The sequence below is a fragment of the Dasypus novemcinctus genome, chromosome 15, assembly GCF_030445035.2.
Source record: "Dasypus novemcinctus isolate mDasNov1 chromosome 15, mDasNov1.1.hap2, whole genome shotgun sequence".
NCBI classification, from domain to species: domain Eukaryota; kingdom Metazoa; phylum Chordata; class Mammalia; order Cingulata; family Dasypodidae; genus Dasypus; species Dasypus novemcinctus.
In genome coordinates, this window is record NC_080687.1 from 98,280,084 (window position 1) to 98,301,034 (window position 20,951).

At 37.3% G+C, this 20,951-nt stretch overlaps 1 protein-coding gene across 2 annotated transcripts in view; it reads left to right on the forward strand.

The window, feature by feature from the left end:
* RB1 (RB transcriptional corepressor 1) overlaps positions 1 to 20,951 on the forward strand; it is a 224,318-nt gene that overhangs the window by 177,545 nt on the left and 25,822 nt on the right. For both annotated transcript variants that reach the window (XM_004472854.5, XM_058276704.1), the window contains exon 18: positions 20,127 to 20,245. In XM_004472854.5, the coding sequence (XP_004472911.2) occupies positions 20,127 to 20,245 (119 nt within the window). The remainder of the gene's footprint in view (positions 1 to 20,126; positions 20,246 to 20,951) is intronic.

A 20,951-nucleotide genomic window follows, 5' to 3' on the forward strand; every position in this document is an offset into this window, starting at 1 on the left:
AAAATTAAATTACTGAAAACCCATTTTAAAAAATGTAAAAAGGAGCCAAACATTTTTATCATTTTTGCACTTAACTTCAAATAGGTTCTCATTCAATTTTAGGTACCAAAATTTAGTTGTTTTTTTTTTTAAGTTTTGACTTTCAAAATACAAATGAGTATCCATTTGATCATAGTTTGTTTTTTTTTTTCTGTAGATGACACGTTTTAAAGGTTTAGTTCCATTAACACTATTGCAAAAACACTTAAAACCAGAAACACTTCTGCCTTTAGGCATTTATGTAGATGTTTTGCTCTTTAAAAAAAAATTTTTTTTAAAGACACTTTAGATGATATAAATGTTATATTAAAAATATAGGGCATTCCCATATACCTTACCCCCTTCCCCTGCCCCACTTTCCCCTATTAACAACACCCTTCATTAGTGTGGTATATTTGTTACAAATGATGAGCACATATTGAAGCACTGCTACTTACCATGGACTATAGTTTACACTTTGCAATGACAAAATATGTAATGGCCTGTATCCATCATCACAGTGTCATGCAGGACAATTCCAGTGTCCCCAAAATGCCCCATGTTCCACTTATTCTTCCCTCCCACTCCCCTCAGAACCTCTGGTAAGCACTGTCTTTATATCAATGATACAAGTTCTTCCATTGCTAGAATAATAAGTCTACTTTAGTCCATAGTTGCATTTCTGCTTATGTTTATTCATTTCTCAATATTGAGAATTTTGGGATGGTTTCAGCAGAGTTGCAACACCTACTCTCCAGTTCATTGGAGACAACAAAAGGATGATGATGCACAATGCCCATCCCAAAAAAACAAGAGTATCCACAACTGCAAGCAAGACAGTTCCATCCACTGCCTCATGGGATCTAAGCCCCTCTCAGTCAGAAACAGAGTGGGATATTTTGGTCTTAACGGCAATTAGAGTTCAAAGAAAAAGATTGGTTCTTTACCTGATGCTGATACTCAAAGATATTTGGAAGAATTTTCAAGAAAGTTCTAAGCCACTAGTAAACATTGTCAGAATAAATTTTCCGTGGGCAGTCCTTTCATTGTTTTGCTGGTGTGATGTTTTAATCAACTGATGTTACATTCTTGGAAATTTTAAGGGTTCCCTATCAATATCACATGTTACCCGTATTGCCTCTCAAAAGTTAGAAACAAAATTCCAGAAGAACTGGTTCTACAAAAGCCATCCTTAAAACCCCAGTCGTTTTTCTTTCTTTCTTTCTTCTTTTTAAAATTAATTAGAAGTGGACTATTTCATCCTGTTCTAAAAATGGTTCAGGATTGTTTTCCTAGTCATATACATAGGAAAATAGGTGAGACGCATTTAAAGTTTTTTCTACTTATAATATATTCATTTCTGGTTATGACGATATTTATTTTTATTCAATAGCAAATATTTATTGAGTGCCAACTGTGTCCTAGGTTCTTTTTTAGGTGCTGGGAATACAACAATGAAGAAAACAAAATCCCCAAGCTTATATTTTATTTGGAGAGATCAGGCAATCAATAAATAAACATAATTATATAATAGGTCATATGGTGATAAGTTCTCTGAAGAAAAATTAATTTAGCAGGAAATTTGCTTGCTTAACATTCTTTATGGAGGTGTCAGCAAAGTTCTTATTGATAAAGGGACACTTGAATAGAGACTTGAAAGAAATGAAGGAATGAATCATGTGGATATCTCAGGGAATTAAGCTTTAAATGATCCACATAATAAAAGGCCTTCCCCAATCTGTATTTCCAGCATCATCTACCATTCATGAACCCAAGGTTTTCATGGCAATTTGAAAGTTATAAATAACATTTCAGTTTGGTAAGACTCTGGGTATCTAGTTCTGATTTTTATTTTGTACGACACCTCAAAAACTGACACTTTTTTTCCAGCTACCTGACAGTGTTCTTCAAAATAAATACAGTTTTTAATTGCTCCCCCCAAAATGAAATACTTTGGTTATATACTTAATGAAATATATACAGAATCTGTATACTGAAAATTACAAGATACTGATGAAAGAAATCAAGACCTAATATGTGAAAGGACATACACAGTTTGTGGACTGCAAGACTAGGTATAATAAAGATAACAGTCCTTCTCTAGTGGTTTGGAGTTGTATGTACCCCAGAAAAACATGTTCTTTAATCTGTTCCTGTGGGTGTGAACCAGCAGTAAGTAGGCTCTTTTGATGAGGCTACTTCAATTACAGTGTTACCCGCCTCATTCAGGATGGGACTTAATCCTATTACTGGAGTCCTTTATAAACAGAACGAATACAGAGAGAAAGCTAAGGAAGCAAGAAGCCGAAGTCATTAAAACCCAGAAGAGAAGGAGAGACCAGCAGATCCTGCCATGTGCCTTGCCATGTGGCTGAGGAGTCAAGGATCGCTGTCAGATTGTCTTTGGGAAGAAAGCATCACCTTGATGATGTTTTGATTTGGACATTTTATCGGCTTATGTAAGCAACAAATTCCCATTGTTCAAGCCGAACCATTTCATGGTATTTGCTTTAAGCAGCCTAGGAAACTAGAACACCTCCCAAAATTAACTTTAGGTTTAATGCAATTCCTATCCAAATCTAAGCAAGTTTTTTGGTAAACACAGGCAATCTTATTTTAAATTTTATATGGGAAGACCAGGCCTTAGAATAGCCGAAACAATCTTGACAAAGAGGAATAAAGTGGGAGAAATAAATTTGTCTGATGATAAAGCTTGCTATGTAGCTATAGTAATCAAGATTGTATGATTATTGGAGAGATGCATTAGATCAGTGGAACCCAGAAATAGACCAACTAATTTTACAAATTGACTGATTGAAGATGCAAGATCAGTATAATGAAAAAATGTTTGCCTGTTCAACAAATGATTGCTGGAACAATTGAACATCCATAGGCCAAAATAAAACCAAAAAGAACCTGTACAAAAGTAAACTAAAAATGAATCGTGGATTTAAATGTAATATGTAAAACTAAAATATAAAGAAAAAACATATGGGAAAATCTTTGAGATCTAGAATTCTTAGATTAGACATGATAACAAACATATAATCCATAAAAGGAAAAATTGGTAAATTGGACTTCATCAAAATGAAAATTTTTGCTGTACAAAACACCATGTGAAAAGCAGGAAAAGAGAAGCTACAAAGGGAGAAAATATTTACAAATTACATATCCAACAAAAGACTAGTATCTATATTTTATTTCAAACTAAGTTACTTTGTGGTAGTGGTTTATTTCTAAAGTATTTTTTAAAATGTAACTCACAGACAATATGCTATATTCTACATTCATTTTGTTCATTTTTTCATATTTTTTAAAAAATTATTTTTGTATTTTTAAAAACTTTTATTTTTATTTTTTTAAGATTTATTTCTTATTATCCCCCAATTGTTTGTGCTTGCTGTGTGCTCTCTGTGTCTTATTGTCTTTACTTTAGGAGGCACCGGGAACCGAACCTGGGACCTCCCTTGTGGGAGAGAGGCACTCAATCGTTTGAGCCACCTCAGCTCCCCATATCGCTTTTAAAAAAGAACTCCTAACTCAAAATTAGCCAAGATTTCTAAAACTAGACCATAGTTTATTTGATGATGATGTCTGTCATACTTGTTCTGGGAGGCAGCACCAAGGAAAATGACAAAATCCATGCAATCAAACCAAAATAGTCACTTAACTGACTGTGCATCTCTTTTTTGTTGCGTTATCTTGCAGTGTCAGCTCTGTGTGTCCAGCACCGCTCCTGGGCGGGCTGAGCTTTTTTCACACAGGGCGGCTCTCCTTGCAGGGCGCACTCCTTCCATGTGGGACACCCCTACACAGGGGTGCCCCTGTGTGGCACGGCACTCCTTGCGCACAGCAGCACTATGCACAGTCCAGCCTACCACATGGGTAAGGAGGCCCTGGGGATTGAACCCTGGACTGTCCATATGGTAGATGGATGCTCTATCAGTTGAGCCAAGTCCACTTCCCCTTTTTAATTATAAGTAAACTTTGAAATATTACAACTTGGGGTATTCCTTTCTTACCAAAAACAACAAAGTTTAAAATCATAAGTTTAAAATTGCTCTGATAATGACCCAATGAGCTTGCTTTAAAGCTCCTTTCATTTTTCTATTCTTATGAATATATTAAATTTAAAAAGAATGAAAAGTTAAGCAAGTCTGAGAGATTCCCTTTTTCCTCTTACAAAGAAAAACCTGTACAATGAATGCAATTATATTTTTAAATGGTGGCTCTAGTAAGTTAAAACAAATCAAGGAATTAATATTGGGTCTAGCCTTTAATCATACTATTTAAAAAGATTTATTTCATTTATTTATTTCTCCCCACCCCCTCATTATTTGCACTTGCTGCATCTGGTCGTCTTACTTGCTTTTTAAGGAGGCACTGGGAACCGAACCTGGGATCTCTGATGTAGGAGGGAGGCGCCTAATCACTTGAGCCACTTCCATTTCCTGCTTTGCTGTGTCTCTCTTAGTGTTTTTCTTTTTCTGTCTCTTGTTATGTCATCTTGTTGCATCAGCTTGCCTCACCTACTTGTCATGTCACTTGTCTTGCTTTTAAGGATGTGACTAACATGATCCAGATCAGAATTTTAGCGAGTTCTTAAAGAAATCCCAGTTCCTAGTACATAATGCTGTTTTCTGGGTATTTTAAGGAATATTATTGGACCTACATCTTAGGAAATGTTTGTGTACTATTCTAAGCCAAACCATTATAAGACTATTTTGTCTTGCAAAAGGAAACTAGACTAGAAAGTGGAGATGTTTTGGTAGACCTTAAGCTTTCTGACATCTCTTTCTCATTTCACTTCACTGTGCCTTTAATGTTAATATTCCTCAGGGTCCTCCTCTTAATATAAATGTGAATGCCTCCTGCCAGGGCTATAACTATATTGCTCCTAAATATACATTTCTGATTAAAATCACTCTTTTAATGTCCACATCCATATTTTCAACTGAAGAGTAAAGTTCTCCGTGTGAATGTTTGGCAAACATCTCAGATATATACATATTCAAAACTGTTTTTATTTTGATTATCAACCAGCTGTGACTCCTTGAATATTCTCTTTGGTTAATTGTGTTATTAACTACCTCATCCCCAACAGTACAAATCTTAGGGTTATCCTCAGTTTCATCCAGGTACCTACTCTTACTCATATTTGTGTCTTTATTTAAAATAATTTTTTTATAGATAGCATATAGTTGGGTCAAGATTTATTATACAATCTGACACTCTACCTTTTAATTTTGGTGTTTAGACCATTTACATTTAATGCAATCATTGATATGGTTAGTTTAAATTCTACTTCTCACTATTTGTCCCATCTATTCTTTGTTCCCCTTTTCCTGTGTTTTCTGCCTTCTTTTGGATTAAATAAGAATTTTTTATTATTCCATTTAATCTCCATAGTAGGCTTACTAGTTATAATTCTTTGCTTTTTACTGGATGCTTAGGGCTTAAAACATACATCTTTAACTTTTCACAGTCTATCATCAAGTAATACTATACAACTACTCATACAGTAGAAGACTTTATAAAAGTATACTTTCATTTCTTTTCTCCTGGCCTATTGTCATATAGTTTATGTCTGTATTATTTACAAACCCACCAGACATTGTTATTATTTTCAGTTTCACTTGTACTCATGCATGTGTGTGAATTTAGTTCACGTAAACACCACCATCAAAAAGCTGAATAGTTCCATCACCACAAAGATTTCTCATACTGCTCTTTTACAAACAAACCCCCCTAACTTTAACCCCCCTTCCCCATCCCTTACTCCCTGCAACCATTAATCTTCCCTTCATTTCTAAAATTTTGTCATCTCAAAAATGTTATATAAATGGAATCTTACAGAATTATGTTTTTGGGAATAACTTTATTTTTCATTCAGCAGAATATTCTGGAGATTTATTCACTTGTTGCATGTGTCAACAGTTTGTTCCTTTTTATCACTGATTAGTATCTTATAAAATGGAAGTACAACTATGTAATCATTGAGGAATATCTGGGTTAATACCAGTTGTGATGGTTTGAAGTTATTATATACATTCCAAAAATGAAAATATTATTTTCTTGAGTCAATCCATTCCTGTGGATGTGGGGTACTTTTGGCTGGACTACGTCAGTGAGGTGTGAGCCACCTTGGATCTCTGCTCTCTTCCTGGTTCAGATATAAGTGGCACACAGAGAAAGGCAGAGGAAGGAAGGTACCCTTTTGACAGGGCCATGTGAGAGAGAGGACTTGAGGATTGCCAGCAGCCAAAGCTTAAGTGTGAAATCCTAGTAGGTCAGGCCCATGGAGCAGCTCAGTGCAGAAGAGAGGAGCCTTACACCTGATAGCCCAGAGCTGAGCTCCTGGAGATGGTGGATTCTGGAGGGGAAGGCAGGGACCTCAGGAGAGATCAGCTGCCATCTTCACCACGTGGCAGGACTCCAGGATCACCGGTAGTTGACTTTGGTGAGAAAGTATCTCTGATGGTACTCTGATTTGGACATTTCATAGCCTCAGAACTGTAACCTTTTTATCCTAAATAAAATCCCCATTATGGAAGTCAGCCTATTTCTGACACTTTACATAGGCAGCCCTGGTGCAAATTAAGACCCCGGTTTTGGGCTTTCACAAACCTGTGAAGAATATTCTTATATAGATTTTTCTATGACATGAATTGTCATTTCTCTGGGATAAATGTCCAAGAGTATAACTGCTGGGTTATTAGTATGTATTCAGTTTTATAAGAGAACTGCCAAAATATTTTCCAGTCACTGCACCATTTTACATTTCCATAAGTGATCCCATTTCTCTGCATCCTCATCAGCACTTGGTGTTATCACTATTTTTTATTTTAGTCATTCTGATAGAAGTGTTATAGTACATCATAGAGGTTAAAACTTGCATTTCTCTAATGGCTAATGACAGTGAACATCTTTTAATTTGCTTACTTGCAATCTGTATTTCCTCTTTGGTAAAATGTCCCTTCATGTCTTTTTTGCCTATTTTCTAATTGGATTATTTTTTTTTTACTGTTGGGATTTGGGAGTTCTTTATGTTTGAAGTATTTGTGTGTCATTGGTATAATTATGTTACTACTCTTATAAAGTCTTCAAGATCTTAAAATTGTCTGTTCTTGGTCTTGAAGTTTGCGCCCTAGGCACCCTCCCTTGCGTTACTCTGGTCCAGCCTGTTTTAGAATGCTCAAAGACATTTTCCTCTTGGAGAAAATATAGGCTGAGAGACCTATATTTTTTTATGACATACAACTGCTGAAATTAAAAAAAAAAAAAGTTTTTATTTTCACTTCTGCTTAATATAAAGTTAAAGATTTAAGTAACTAAGTGGTTTTCTTTTTTTAAAATTAATTGTCATTGCTTTCCAGTAATTTTTTTATTTGTAAAAAATTTTATTGGGTAAAATATATATAACCTAAAATTTGCCATTTTAACCATTTTCAAGTATACAGTTAATTCAGTGGCATTAATTATACTCACAGTGTTGTGCAGACATCACTGCTATCTATTTCCAAAATGCCTCATCACCCCAAACAGGAGTTTTCTTTTTTAACTCCTGAGTTATGTGTAGATAACTGCAAAGTTTTTTTGTGGTCTCTAGACCTGCTCCTGTACCTGCCTGGCATATTCTTCAGCAATACTGGGGCTAGAGGGTTGGAAGTTGGAAGGAAATTGTGTCGCTTGTAACTGAACCAAGGCAAAGGATACTCGTGAGCCCTTTTACCTAGAATACACGCCTGAACACAGCGGAGCATTCAGTTATTCAGCAAGTATTTTTAGAACCCCAGTTCTCTGCCAGAGGTAGCACTCTCCATTAGGCTCTCTTCTAAATGCTTAGCATAATTCTTACAGTACTGTAACTTCAATTACTGTTTTTATTATCTCCACTATACATTTGAGAAAAGTTAGTTAAGCAACCTGTGCAAGGTCACACAGCCATTAAGTGGCACAGATTTGAACCTGTATGGTATGGCTCCAGAGTCTGTACTTCTGCCCACAGCAACCATACCTTACCCTTTGATCATGACATACTCATTATTATAAGCCTATAAAACTATTTGGTTCTTTTGTGAGGTGGGCAGGGTTGAGTGATAAAAAGTGATAGTTGACTGAAAATTAAAACATATTGGTGAAAAATGCCACCTAAATCTTTGAAGAAATATTTATTTTAGGATAATTCTCTCATGCTAATCTGAAGCAAGAACCAGGTTTTAACCCATATCTAAAAAGTAAGTAAAATGCCTGGTTAGTAGCATAGGTAAGTTCTATTAAACACTCACATTTATTGGTGTGTCTTTGTGAGGCCTCAAGATCTCCTAAAATGTCTTCATTTGAGAGGAAAAATATGTTCTTAATGGAATATATGTAGGTGCACACCCAAAGTATTTCAGTTAAGTAAAAATATTCAGTTCATCAGTGGCTAACAAATGTACATCAAGTACAACACACATACATTTGCGGGAATGAAAGGTATGAGAATGCTTTAAACATTTTCAGAGTGTACCTAACTAGTATAGGTAGGAGAGAATAACTTGACAATAAAAATTACAGTATGTAGGTTTGTAATACTAGAAAAACCGAGTATCACTTAAAAATTAAGGCGTTATACTGTGCCTTATAATGTTAGAAAAATTCAGTGTAACTCTTGCGCATTTATCAGGAGGCACCAGAGCTGCAGATTTAACATTAACCAAATTTATCTCCACCAAAAATGTTAAACTGTGCGCTCCCTCACTTGTTCTCTGTACTCACATCTGTCATTATCTGTATCCTCCCATTCATGTCTGTACCACCACCCCATCCTTATCACCCCAAGATTGCCCAACATCAAGTACCATGCATATTTTAAGATTAGCTAAGAAAGCAAAAACTAATTTTTTTCCAGACCCTTCTTAGAAATGTTACCCTGATGATTAAATGTCTTTGTTTCAACTGATATAAAATCTGTGAGCATCGCTTAATGGGAGGGATGATTTGAGATTGTACATTTCTGGTCTCCCTCAGGCAATAAAGCTACTTTTCCTTCCTAGCCTAGTTGGGTGTGCTTGTCTGTTCTGCTGCACTGAGCAACCGAACCCAGCTGAGGACCACCCGGCCCCTCTTCAGGTGGTAGAGAATCCTTTCTCCTTTTCCAAATCATCCATGCCAATTTCTATTCTGTTGCCTCCATAGAAGACAACCTGTATTTCCTACTACCTTGACTTTGAGAATTATTTCAGCAGTAATCCGCTATGACAGACAGTAGTCTATTTCCTCTTGGTCCACTGGAGTCAAAATGGGTTGAAAACCATTGACTTTTATAGTGATACATGTAATAACACATGATTAGTGCTTTTCCTTTTCTTAAAAACTTTCAAGTACCTACTCAACATCTGGAGGGGCAAAAAAGTAAATTTTGAAAGACAGTTTTTTTCCTCCTGAAAGTTTAGAGTTGAGAATGCATCTTTAACAATCACCTCTATATTCCAAGAGACTGCAATAAATAATCAGGTCAAATCACTTAAAGGAGAGTTAAGAGTTGAACGTTACTTGGCCACAGTATAGGCACTTCATGTGTTATGTCATTTAATCCTGCAAAATGGGTGCTGTTCTTCCAATTTTTCAAGTAATAAAACTGAGGATCAGAGAACAAAACTTCCCGGTATTATTAGTAAGCTTTGGAGACAGAACTTGAGTTTGCGTCTCCCTAATTCCAGAACCCATGCTTTTTTCTACTGTTGACCTTTTCACTAGTTCTTTATTCTTTTTTATTGTTGTCCAGTTGGCTTAAGGCTAAAAGCAGGATGTAAGAAAAAAAGAGTATTTAGCAATTTATTACTTAAGAATATATAACTTCCTATACCAAGGGATTGTTGAGTAATCTGCCCATTTCTTCTTCTTTGTTTTAAAATTATTATTTTAAAAATTATATATATTAGATAACGTAAATTTTTTAAAACTTTTAAAAATATTTTTAAAAATTTTTTAATTCAATTGAAGTATTTTTTTATTAAAAGTAAGTCCAGTACTCTATATCCATTCCCAATCCCACTTCCTTCTTCAAAGGTAGCCAGTATTAGTTAAGTGAGTATCCTTACAGAACTTATTTTGTATGTGCTATACATACATATATACATACATACATATATACACACATACTGACACAGATAAATACAAATCAAGAGTTTTGCTTTATATTTTAATTTTATTTTTATTGAGATCATAACATAAATTGTTACCTCCTCTTTTTCCCTCCTTTCCCTCCCTCCCCCCAAATTTAATCTGGTTTGAAGATTTTTTTAATGTCATAACCTGGAACTCTTTTAATCTTTTTCATTGTTGTATGGTATACATAGTATGGCTATACCATCATTTATTTACCCATTCTTCTATTTATTCGATAAACTCTATTATATAGTGGTTATTGACTCTGTGATCTCAGACAGTTTATTAAATCTTCTTGTGCTTCAGTTTCCTCTCTAATCATAATAATAGTATCTATGTCAAGGGTAAGGACAATTGTTAAGTGGATTAAATTAATATTTTAAAATCAGAAATCTGGCTTTATAGTAAGTGCTCAATTATTAGCTATTGTTATTATTAATGATGGACATTGAAGGTCTTTCTATTTCTTTACTATTATAAGTAAACATCCTTGTATATGCTTCTTTGTATATATATCTGAATATTTCTCTAGCATATTTTTTATATATCACAAAATTTTCCCAATATAGTTTAAAAATTTTTTATTAAACATCCACATAATTTGAGACAAACAGCTCTCTGAGATTTTATTACAAAAAACAGCAGTACTTGGATTTCCTCATTCTTCTACCCATCATCTTATCATTTTCCTGAAGCAACCACTTCCTTTCTTTTTTGTTCATTTTTTCCCCACAAACTTTTATGAAAATTTTCATGCTTACAGGAAAGGTGAAAGAATGTATAAAAAATAGGAATTGAACATTTGTTAAACATTTTGCCAGACTTGCTTTATCTCTTTAAATATATACATTTATGTTTTATATATACATGTGTTTATAAAAATGTATACTTTTTTTGCTGAACCATTTGAAAGTAAGTTTTAGACATCATGACATTTTACCCCTAAATACTTTATCATACATTTCCTAAAGAATAAAGATATTCTCTTACTTGACCACAATATTATTATTGTGCCTAATAAAATGAGCAATTCCATAATATCATTTAAACCAATATATATTCAAATTCCTCCAATTGTTCCATGAATGTCTCTTATAGCTTTTTTTTTTTAAGTACACAAATAAGATTCATACTTTGCATTTTGTTGTATCCTTTTGGTTTCTTTAAATCTATGGGACACCATCCAATAGAAACTTCTGCCATGATAGAAATGTTGTACATCTGCACTGTCAGTATGGTAGCCCCTAGCTGCATTTTACTATTGAAGACTTAAAATGTGGCCAGTGTAAATGAAGAACTGAATGCTAAGATTGATCACTTAGTTACTTGGTGACAACGGTCTTTCAATTTGTACTATTTAATGTTTTGTTTTGTTTTTTGTCAGTTTTGCTATTTAATGTTTAGGCCTACTACACAGCTTTGGTTGGGGGGGGCTCCCTTCAATTTTTTTTTAAATATATTTTTTATTAGAGAAGCTGTTAGCTTACAAAACAATCATGCATAATATGCAGAATTTCCATACATCACCCCTCCACCACCACCTTACATTGTTGTAGAACATTTGTTACAAGTTATGAAACAACATCATCAGATTAGTACCACTAACTATAGTCGATAGCATACATTTGGTATATTGTTTCCATACATCCCCTACTATTAACACCATGTATTAGTATTAATATCATATATTGTACATTTCTTACAGAATATGCATGGAGGGAAATACAATTAATGTAATTTATGTACTGTAGTTAATATCAATATTGTAATATTCTTGTATCAGTGTCAAAGGAGGTACTATATCAACGTTAAGGGTCAGTAATAGAGAGGTATAGGATTTTTTCCTTTGAACTACAGAAAACATTCAAAACTTTTACTGAGGCGATGACTGTACAACTCTGTGATGGAGGTGAGAGCCACTGAGTATGTACTTCGGATGGATTAACCATTTAAGAGTCTTGTTACTCTCTTCTGTGAAAACTAGTCATTTCACTTTAGGGCAAATCTATATTTCATTAAACAAGAACTTGCAGTTTTCATCATCTTAAAGATTTAATATAATGCTAATTTATTTTATTAGTATCCCATAAACCTAGGGAGATTATATCCAAGCTAAATGAAATCGAGACAATTATAATTTATGCGGGAATGTTCTTTTTTCCTTCCTTCACAGAAGGCTAAAACATCTTTTCTTTAATAAAATTCTAAAATTGTAAGTTACTTTTAAAAGTGTACTGACTGCCAGGTTCTAGAATATGTTATAATTGTTTAATTTATTTTAATCATAATTTAGAAAAGATCTTTCCCTAGCTTTTAAGGGCTTTTTTTTTACTTTCTGAAATTTGACACTTGAATGATTAATTACTCTCATTTTAAGGCTGTTAAAGTTTTAAATTGGGGAACTACAGGACAAACTATGATTCTCAATTCCCTGGCCTAGTAGATAAAGTTTTAATCTGTCACACCTAGCCCTTCCCTCATTGCTCTTGTAAAGAGAAGGTCCTGGGGGCTGGAGAGGTCAAAGAACTTTTTCCCTCTCCCAGTAGTTTCTTTTCTTTTCTTTCTTTTAAGATTTATTTTTATTTATTTATTTCTCCCACCTTCTTGTTGTTTTGCACTTGCTGTGTCTGTTCATCTCCTGGTTTTCTTAGGAGGCACCGGGAACCGAACCCAGGACCTCCAATGTGGGAGGGAGGTGCCTTATCACTTAAACTAACTCCATTCTCTGCTTTGTTGTGTCTCTCATCACGTTTCTTTCTTGTGTCTCTTGTTGCATCATCACATTGTGTCGGCTTGCTGTTCCTGCCTGTTGCACCAGCTCACTGTCTTCTTTAGCAAGTACTTGGAACTGAACAGGGACCTCCCATGTGGTAGGTGGGAGCCCAGTCTCTTGAGCCACATCTGCTTCCCCCCATTAGTTTCTGTATTCAGATTTCATAATGACCTTTCCATCCTGTTTAGCCTAATCTGAGCTCCAGAAATATTCACTCATATATATAAGCACATATTTAATTTTTAACAATTTGAATAGAGCACTTTTAAGAATTTTCATTTGTTAATTTGATATAACCAGGCTGATGTATGAAAATATACACTGATCATGTAGGCAGACTCAAATAGAGAGTTAGACACACACAACTCACTAAAGTTACTTACAAGTTTCATCTCTTACAAAATAAGTTTAACTGTAAAATAACAACTAAAAGATCTCTTTGAAGGCCTCCTGATCTATTTTCTCCCATTTTTCTTCCCTCCCTGTTTGAATAAATTACTGGCCTAATTCACCCGTGTGCTCGTGAAATTCATTTCTGCAGCATAGCCAAGAACCTAGACAAAATCTAGTAACAGGTCCCAGGTGAAGAAGGCGCTGAAAAGTGATAAAGCAGGCTGATTTACAGACTACAATTCCCCATTATAGATTATATGAGATTAAATGCCCAAGTTTACTTGCGTGGCCACATGGCAGAGGAAAAACGGCTAGAGCAGGGCGCAGAAGGCAGGGACAGAGGTCCAAAGGCGAGAGAGCGAGCTCAGGCCTTGCACCTGCTCTTTAAACCATTAATTATTCCACCCCTTTGCTGAAGGCAGGGGAGGAGTTCCAGTTATTTGCTGTTTTGATTAATCGGGGTCCCCCCCCATCAATCCCCCATAAGGGCCCAGTGATAAAGTCCTTGGGGAATATCTGGGGCTTCTCCTGGCTTCTGGAGCAAGTCTTGTACTGAGTGGCAGAATCTTGGGGTTATTGATGTCCTCGTGGACTCCTTGACAGGTTCCAGATCCATCTATGATTCCCTATCTTACTAGCCAGCTTCAGACTGACAAAGTTAAAATGAGCACAGATTAGAAAAGAAGAGAGGATTTTACCCATTAGCATGGGGAAAGACCTGAAGGAAGCCATTCTCCAAGAACTTCATCATCTTAATTGATGGCTTACAAGAAGGTGTCCTCTTCTACGGCGGAGACGTTTAGTGAAGGGCCGAGGTCTTGATTCCCCATTCCCTCCCCTCACTAGGCACAGCTGAGGCTAGAGAGGTCTGGAGGAGCAGGCTGGGCCTGGGCAGAGTGGCTCCCGGGTTAATTAAGAAAGTAAGACTCTTACCTGCCACATCAGGGCCACCCCAGGCTCCTCTCGTTGATGGTTCACGTGTGGCTTCAGGCCCCTCTGTCCTCCCCAGGGCCAGGCCCTGGCGTCCGAGTGGTGAGCAGCTGCAGCAGGGTCCTGCCCCGTGGCGCTGGGCTCGGATGGCCCCGACGGGACGGTGTCTGTAATGGCGGCAGTTGAAAGGGGAGCGCATCCCGGGCCCTGTGCCAGCCGCGCCTGACCTTCTCCACCTTGGCGGCGTGGTCTAGATTGTTGAAAACTGAGAAGGCTCTTTCTAAAAGGGAGATCATTGACGTTTGGGCGTCCAGGGAAAGTTTTTTTGCAACTTCCTACAGATATCCAAGGCCAGACTGGCTAATAAAGTGAGTTCCTGGGAGGATCTGCCCGTCCTTAAAGTCAGGAACTGCCAGACGGTATTTTTATCGCCTCCACGAGCTTTCCTTGAAATAAGGCTGGGTTTTCCCTGCTTCTGAGTAATTTCCCTGAGCTTACCAAAATTGACTGGTTTGGTAGTGCATTTCCTCCTCCCTTTAAGGCAGGGGTTCTTAACAAGGGGTCCATGACCGTGAGTTTAAATTCAAAAAAACATTCTTGTGGAGACTTGTTGGTATGGGTATATTTATTAAATAATATACAGTGTAGTGTGGACTTAGTAGCAGAGGGGTCTGTGGAACAAAAAACTTAAAAACCTCTGCTTTGGAGAGCGGATGTGGCTCAAGTGGTTGAGCACCTGCCTCCCACATGGGAGGTCCCAGGTTTGGTTCCTGGTGCCTCCTAAAGAAGACAAATAAATAATGAGCAGACATTGAGCAAAACAACACGCAGACAACGAGCAAAAATAAAAGAGCAGGGAGCAAATATAGCTGAAGTAATTGAGTGCCTACCTCCTACATGAGAAGTCCCAGGTTCAGTTCCCAGTGCCTCCTAAAGAAAAAACAATGAGCAGACAACAAGTGCAAAACAGTGAGCAAACAGTGAGAAAAAACAACAAGCAAAGAAACGAGGGAGCCAACTCAGGTGGGAGGGAGAATTATTTTTAAAATATTAAAAAAAAAACAACCCTGCGTTAAGGAAACATGACCACGGTTTCAGGCCCTCAGTTCCGCATGTGTCCTCCCTCCTCTTAGACAGGTTTTACTGGAATTCAGGGTTGCATACAGAGGCCACTCCTGGACATACTGCATCCACATGGTGTGGCAGGAAAAGATTAGCCTCTTCCTTTTTAGATCATCATTAGTCAGTTTGTCCCAATTCCTGAGAAGATTCCCCAGTGGGGACCCTGCTGGAATACTAGAGGAGCTGCACCCATTGGTGCAGGAAGAAATGGGAAAAAATGGAAAAATGGGGGAAAAAATTCTGTCAGCCCATCTGGTGTCTCCGATCCCAGCCTGACTAAGTCTTTGCCTTCCAAGCCAAAGCACCCAATCCACTTAAGTCTTGGAGGATGTTGGCCGTTGCCGCTCCGGTTCCACTGTCCAAGAAATTGCAGAGACGGTGCTGCCAAGGCGCTCCATGACTTGGGGGATCCAGACCTAGGTTCCGGACCACAGCTGCCAGGTTGAGCTTCTTCCCTAGCAGAGGGGCTGGCTAGAAGCCTTTCTCTGGCCTGCTCTTGCAGAGGTCTTAGAAAGGTTGGCCATGAGAGAGGCCACTGCCAGGGACCAAGTTCTGCAGAAAAAACAAGACATCTGCTCCCTTAATGCAGCGGACTCTGCTTTGCTCTCTCTGAAGAATGAACAGCCAATTTTCCATCAGTAAAGGAAATAGGGGAGAAGAGGAGTAAATCTGGAAGGCTGATTCATTCTTCAGTGGGTTTTCAACCAGTCCTGTCATTAGTCTCATTTTAATTTTTTATCCGCCCCCCCCCCTTTGTGGCTTTTTGTGTGCTGTCTGCTCTCTGTGTCCATTCGCTGTGCGTTCTTCTGTGTCTATTTTTTATTTTTATTCCCCCCCTTGCAGCTTGCTTGCTGTCTGCCCTCTGTGTCCATTCCCTGCACGCTCTTCTGTGTTCTTGCTTGTCTCCCTTCTTTCTTTTATTGCGTCCCCTTGCTTAGTCGGCTCTCTGCAGTGTCTGCGGACCACGTGGCTCTCCGCCTGTGCCGGCGAGCCTGCCTTCACAAGGAGGCCCCCGGGCGCGAACCCAGGGCCTCCCATGTGGTAGACGGGAGCCCAACTGATTGAGCCACAGCCGCTTCCCATTAGTCTCATTTTAACCTCACTGACAGAGGTACCTGCTATACTACTTCCTGACCCTTTGGGATGGTTAAGATTTCATTTGGTTTTCTCCTGTTGGCTTTCCTCACTGCTGGCTTTCAATTCAACTTTTTTCCATCTGCTGAGTTACCATTTCTCCATCTGCTTTCCAGCTTTCAAAATTTTGTTTCTGATATCCTCCTTCCTATTCCCTTTGTTCTCATAGGTTTGTCTTTTAAAATACTTCACTTACTGTCATTTTAATGTGGTTTTAGAAGAGAGGAGGAACTAATGTTCACCCTCTTTAGCCAGTTTTGTTTATCTTTTAAAGACTTAGTTTATTGTTATTTTAGTTATATAGAATTTTCAATTTGTTATAGTTAGATCTGTTCATGTCTTTCTGTATGACTTCTGGGTTTGGGTCAAAACCCAGCAAAGTCCTTCCTTACTAAGTTAGAAGTTATGAAGATATTCTCCTATATTTACTTCTAATACTTTTCCAGTTTTGTTTTTTACATTATAAATAATTATTTTTTGTTTGTAGTGTGAATGCATAATGATCTGAATTTTTCCAAATTCTCAATTTTTCCAATTTTTTTATTGAATAGACTTCATGTGGTTTTTAAATCTACTTATATTCTTCAGTGTTTTCCATTTTTACTGACTATTGCACCCCTTCCTCTTTTGCTATAAATACAGCATCCACCTATCGTTTTCTTGTCTCTCTTAGAATACATATGTGGACACTATTGCATATATGTACTTTATCGAAGTCACCTTCAGTTATAGTGTTGGAATCAGCACTTTCATGATTCCTACTGCCGATCTTAACTATTTTGTAATATTTTTAAAAATTACATTTTAAACTTTTGCTTGATATATAGAACTGTAATTATTTTTTTCAAATTTATTTCATATTGGTAAACTTGCTAATCTCTTTTTTTTAAAAGATTATTTCTTTACAGCCCTCCCCCACCATTGTTTTGCGCTCACTGTCTGCTTCCTGTGACCTTTGGCTGTGTGTTCTTCTGTGTCTTCTCTTTAGGCAACACTGGGAACCAATCCTGGGACCTGCCGGAGTGGGAGAGAGGTGCTCAATCTCTTGCCCCACGTCACCTCCCTGGTCTACTGTGTCTCTTATTGTCTCTCCTCTGTGTCTCTTTTTTGTGTGTGTGTGTCATCTTGCTGCACTAGCTTTCTATGTGGGCCAGCACTCCTGTGTGGGCCAGTGCTCCTACATGGGCCAGCATGCTACACAGGTCAGCATTCCGTGCAGGCCAGCACTCTGCATGGGCCAGCTCTCCACTCGGGCCAGCTTGCCTTCACCAGGAGGCCTTGGGAAATGAACCCTAGACAGGAGCCCAGTCACTTGAGCCACAGACACTTCCCGCTAATCTCTTTTGGTTTAGTAGTTTCAATGTAGAATTTATTGAGTTTTATGTATTGAGAGTCATATTATCTATAAATAATTATATTTTTGTTTTTTCATCTTTTTCAATGATCTTTTGTATCATTTTTTTGTCTTATTGAACTGGCTGGTACCTTAGTAAAATGCTAAAGAGAAAGCACGGAAATAGGCATTCTTTTCTTTTTTGACTTTCAAGAGGAATACTTTTAAAGCTTCATCATTTCAGATTATGTTTGCTCTAGGGTTTTTGTTAGTTTTTGATACCGTTTTTCAAATTAGGAAATACTCTTTGTTCCTGGTTTACTAATTTTTCCTTTTATAAATTATGAATGGATTTTTAAATGAGAGCTTTTTTTGCATTGATTTTGATAAGATTAGCACCCTCCCCCTCCCCCCCCCCTTTGATTTGGTAATAAGGCGAAATGCACTATAGATTTTCTAGTTTTGAACCAATCTTTCCTTCCTGGATAAACTCAACTTGATGATTTGGGTTGATAATATTTGTAGTTTAGGATTTTAATATCTTGATTCATGAGTGAGAGGGCCTGTAATTTTCCTTTTTGTAATGTCCTAGACAGATTTTTTTTCTTTTTTCTTTTTTTTATATTTCTGAAGATACATAGATCACAAAAAATGTTACATAAAAAAGATGAGATTCCCATATACCCCACCCCCTCCAATCCTCCTACATCAACAACCTCCTTCATCACTGCATCACTTCCATTGCATTTGGTGAATACATCTTGGAGCAGTCTCTGCACCACATGGATTATAGTTCACATTGTATTTTACACTCTCCTCAATTACATTCAGTGGGTTATGGCAGGATATATAACGTCCAGCATCTGTCCCTACAATATCATTTAGGACAACTCCAAGTCCCAAAAACGCCCCCACATCACATCTCTTCTTCCCTTTCCCTGCCCTCAGCAACTACTGTGGCCACTTTCTCATCAATGCTACAGTTTCTTCCATTACTAGTTACAATGGTTCTGTAGTAGAATACCAGTAAGTCCACTCTAATCCTTGTTTTAGTCCTCTATCCTGTGAACCCTCAATAGTGATCTAGACAGATTTTAGTATCGGTGTTGTATCAGTCTCATAAAATGAAGTGAAGAAACTTTCTACTTTTTTATTCTAGGAGAGTTTGAATAAAGGTGGAATTATCTATTCCTTGAATATGTGGTAGAACTCCCTGCTAAAACCAGTTGGGCTTGATGTTTTCTTTCTGGAGAGATATTTAATTACTGATTGAAATTCTTTAATAGTTTAGGGCTATTCCATTTTAATTACTTCTTTTAAAAAGATTTATTTTATTTGTTCATTTCTCTCCCCCCACCCCCCATCCCCGTTGTTTGCACTTGCTATATGCTCTCTGTGTCTGTTCATTGTGTGCTCTCTGTGTCTGCTCGTCATCTTTTTAGGAGGTACCAGGAACTAAACTCAGGACCTCCAGTGTGGAATGGAGGCGCCCAGTCACTTGATCCACCTCCACTCCCCACTAGTTGTGTCTTTCATTGTGTCTCTTCATTGTGTCAGCTCACCACACCAGCCTGTCATGTCAGCTCGCTGTCTTACTTGTCTTCTTTAGGAGGCACTGGAAACTGAACCCAGGACCTCCCGCGTGGTAGGCGGGTATCCAACTGCTTGAGCTACACCCACTTCCTGTTAATTATTTTTTGATTGAGTTTTGGAAGTCTGTATTTTTGTAGGGATTTTCCACTTAGTCAAAGTTTTCCCATTTATTGACATAAATTATACATAACAATCCCCTATTATCTTTGTAATCTATGTGATTATGTCCTCCTTTTCATTCCTAATACTGCTTTACCTACCTTCTTTTTCTTGATCAGTCTAGCTGGAGGTTTGTTTGATTTTATTAGTTACTTCACAGAACCAATTTTTAGCTTTGTTAATTGAACTGTATACTTTACTCTTTTTAATTTCATTAAACTCTGCTCATGTTTTAATTATTTCCTTCTTTTTACCCTCTTCGGATCTTTCATGTATCTGTTTTTCCTAATTTCTAAATTCTTTTTTGGTACTTATGATTATACATTTCCCAGTTCCTGTTTTTTTGTGTAGTACAAAAATTGGCAATCAATACAGTGTAGAGAAAATCTCATTCTGACTTCTAAGTTGTTACCATCAAGTAGAGTAAAATTCATAATCTTTAATATGTCAAATAATATAAATGTATATGGAAAAATCTTGCTTATTAATATTGTTATAATGTTATCTTGTTTCATATAGGATTCACCTTTATTTGATGTTATTAAACAATCAAAGGACCGGGAAGGACCAGCTGATCACCTTGAATCTACCTGTACTCTGAACCTCCCCATCCAGAATAACCACACTGCAGCAGATATGTAAGTGGAGTATATGTATATTAGCCATTCAATCCACAAATAGATTTTGAACATAAGTTTCATGCAAGGTACCGTGTAGTGGCTGTGGGAATATAATTTTAAGTAAGACATTGTTCCTGCTTACAAGATGCAGGAAAATAACGTACATGACCTAAAGAAAAGTCATATAAAATGGCTCAAAGTGCTACTGAAATCATTCAGGGTTGGGATGATGAGGGCAGTTTTCATAGCAGAGATGACAATTTAGATCAGCCTTAAGAGCTGAATAGGATCTCAACATGGAAACTGGAGAAGAGGGAGAAGACAGAGACTGTTCCAAAAGCCAGACATGTCGTAACAGCCAGGGAAGCAGGAAACATTTTTCCAGGGAGGACAGAGTGGTCAATTTGAGTGAAGCACAGGATAGGCGTAGGGAGTAGTGTGGGGTACAAGACTAAACTGGTTGATTAGAGCGTGTTGGTGACGGAAGGAAAAAGTAGTAGCTGACGGTGACTGAGGGTGTCTTCTGAGCGGTGTGCTGGGTACTTTTTTCACTTAATCTTCCTAAAAGACCTATAAGGTTAGTAGGTTCTACTGTCGGTCTCAATTATCTGTAACATAGGAATTAGAAAGATAAAGTAACTTGCTAAGACCAATAGAAATCAAACCAAAGCTATCTAACCCCAAAGCAATGCTCTTAATCTCTCTGGCTACACTGTTTCATAGA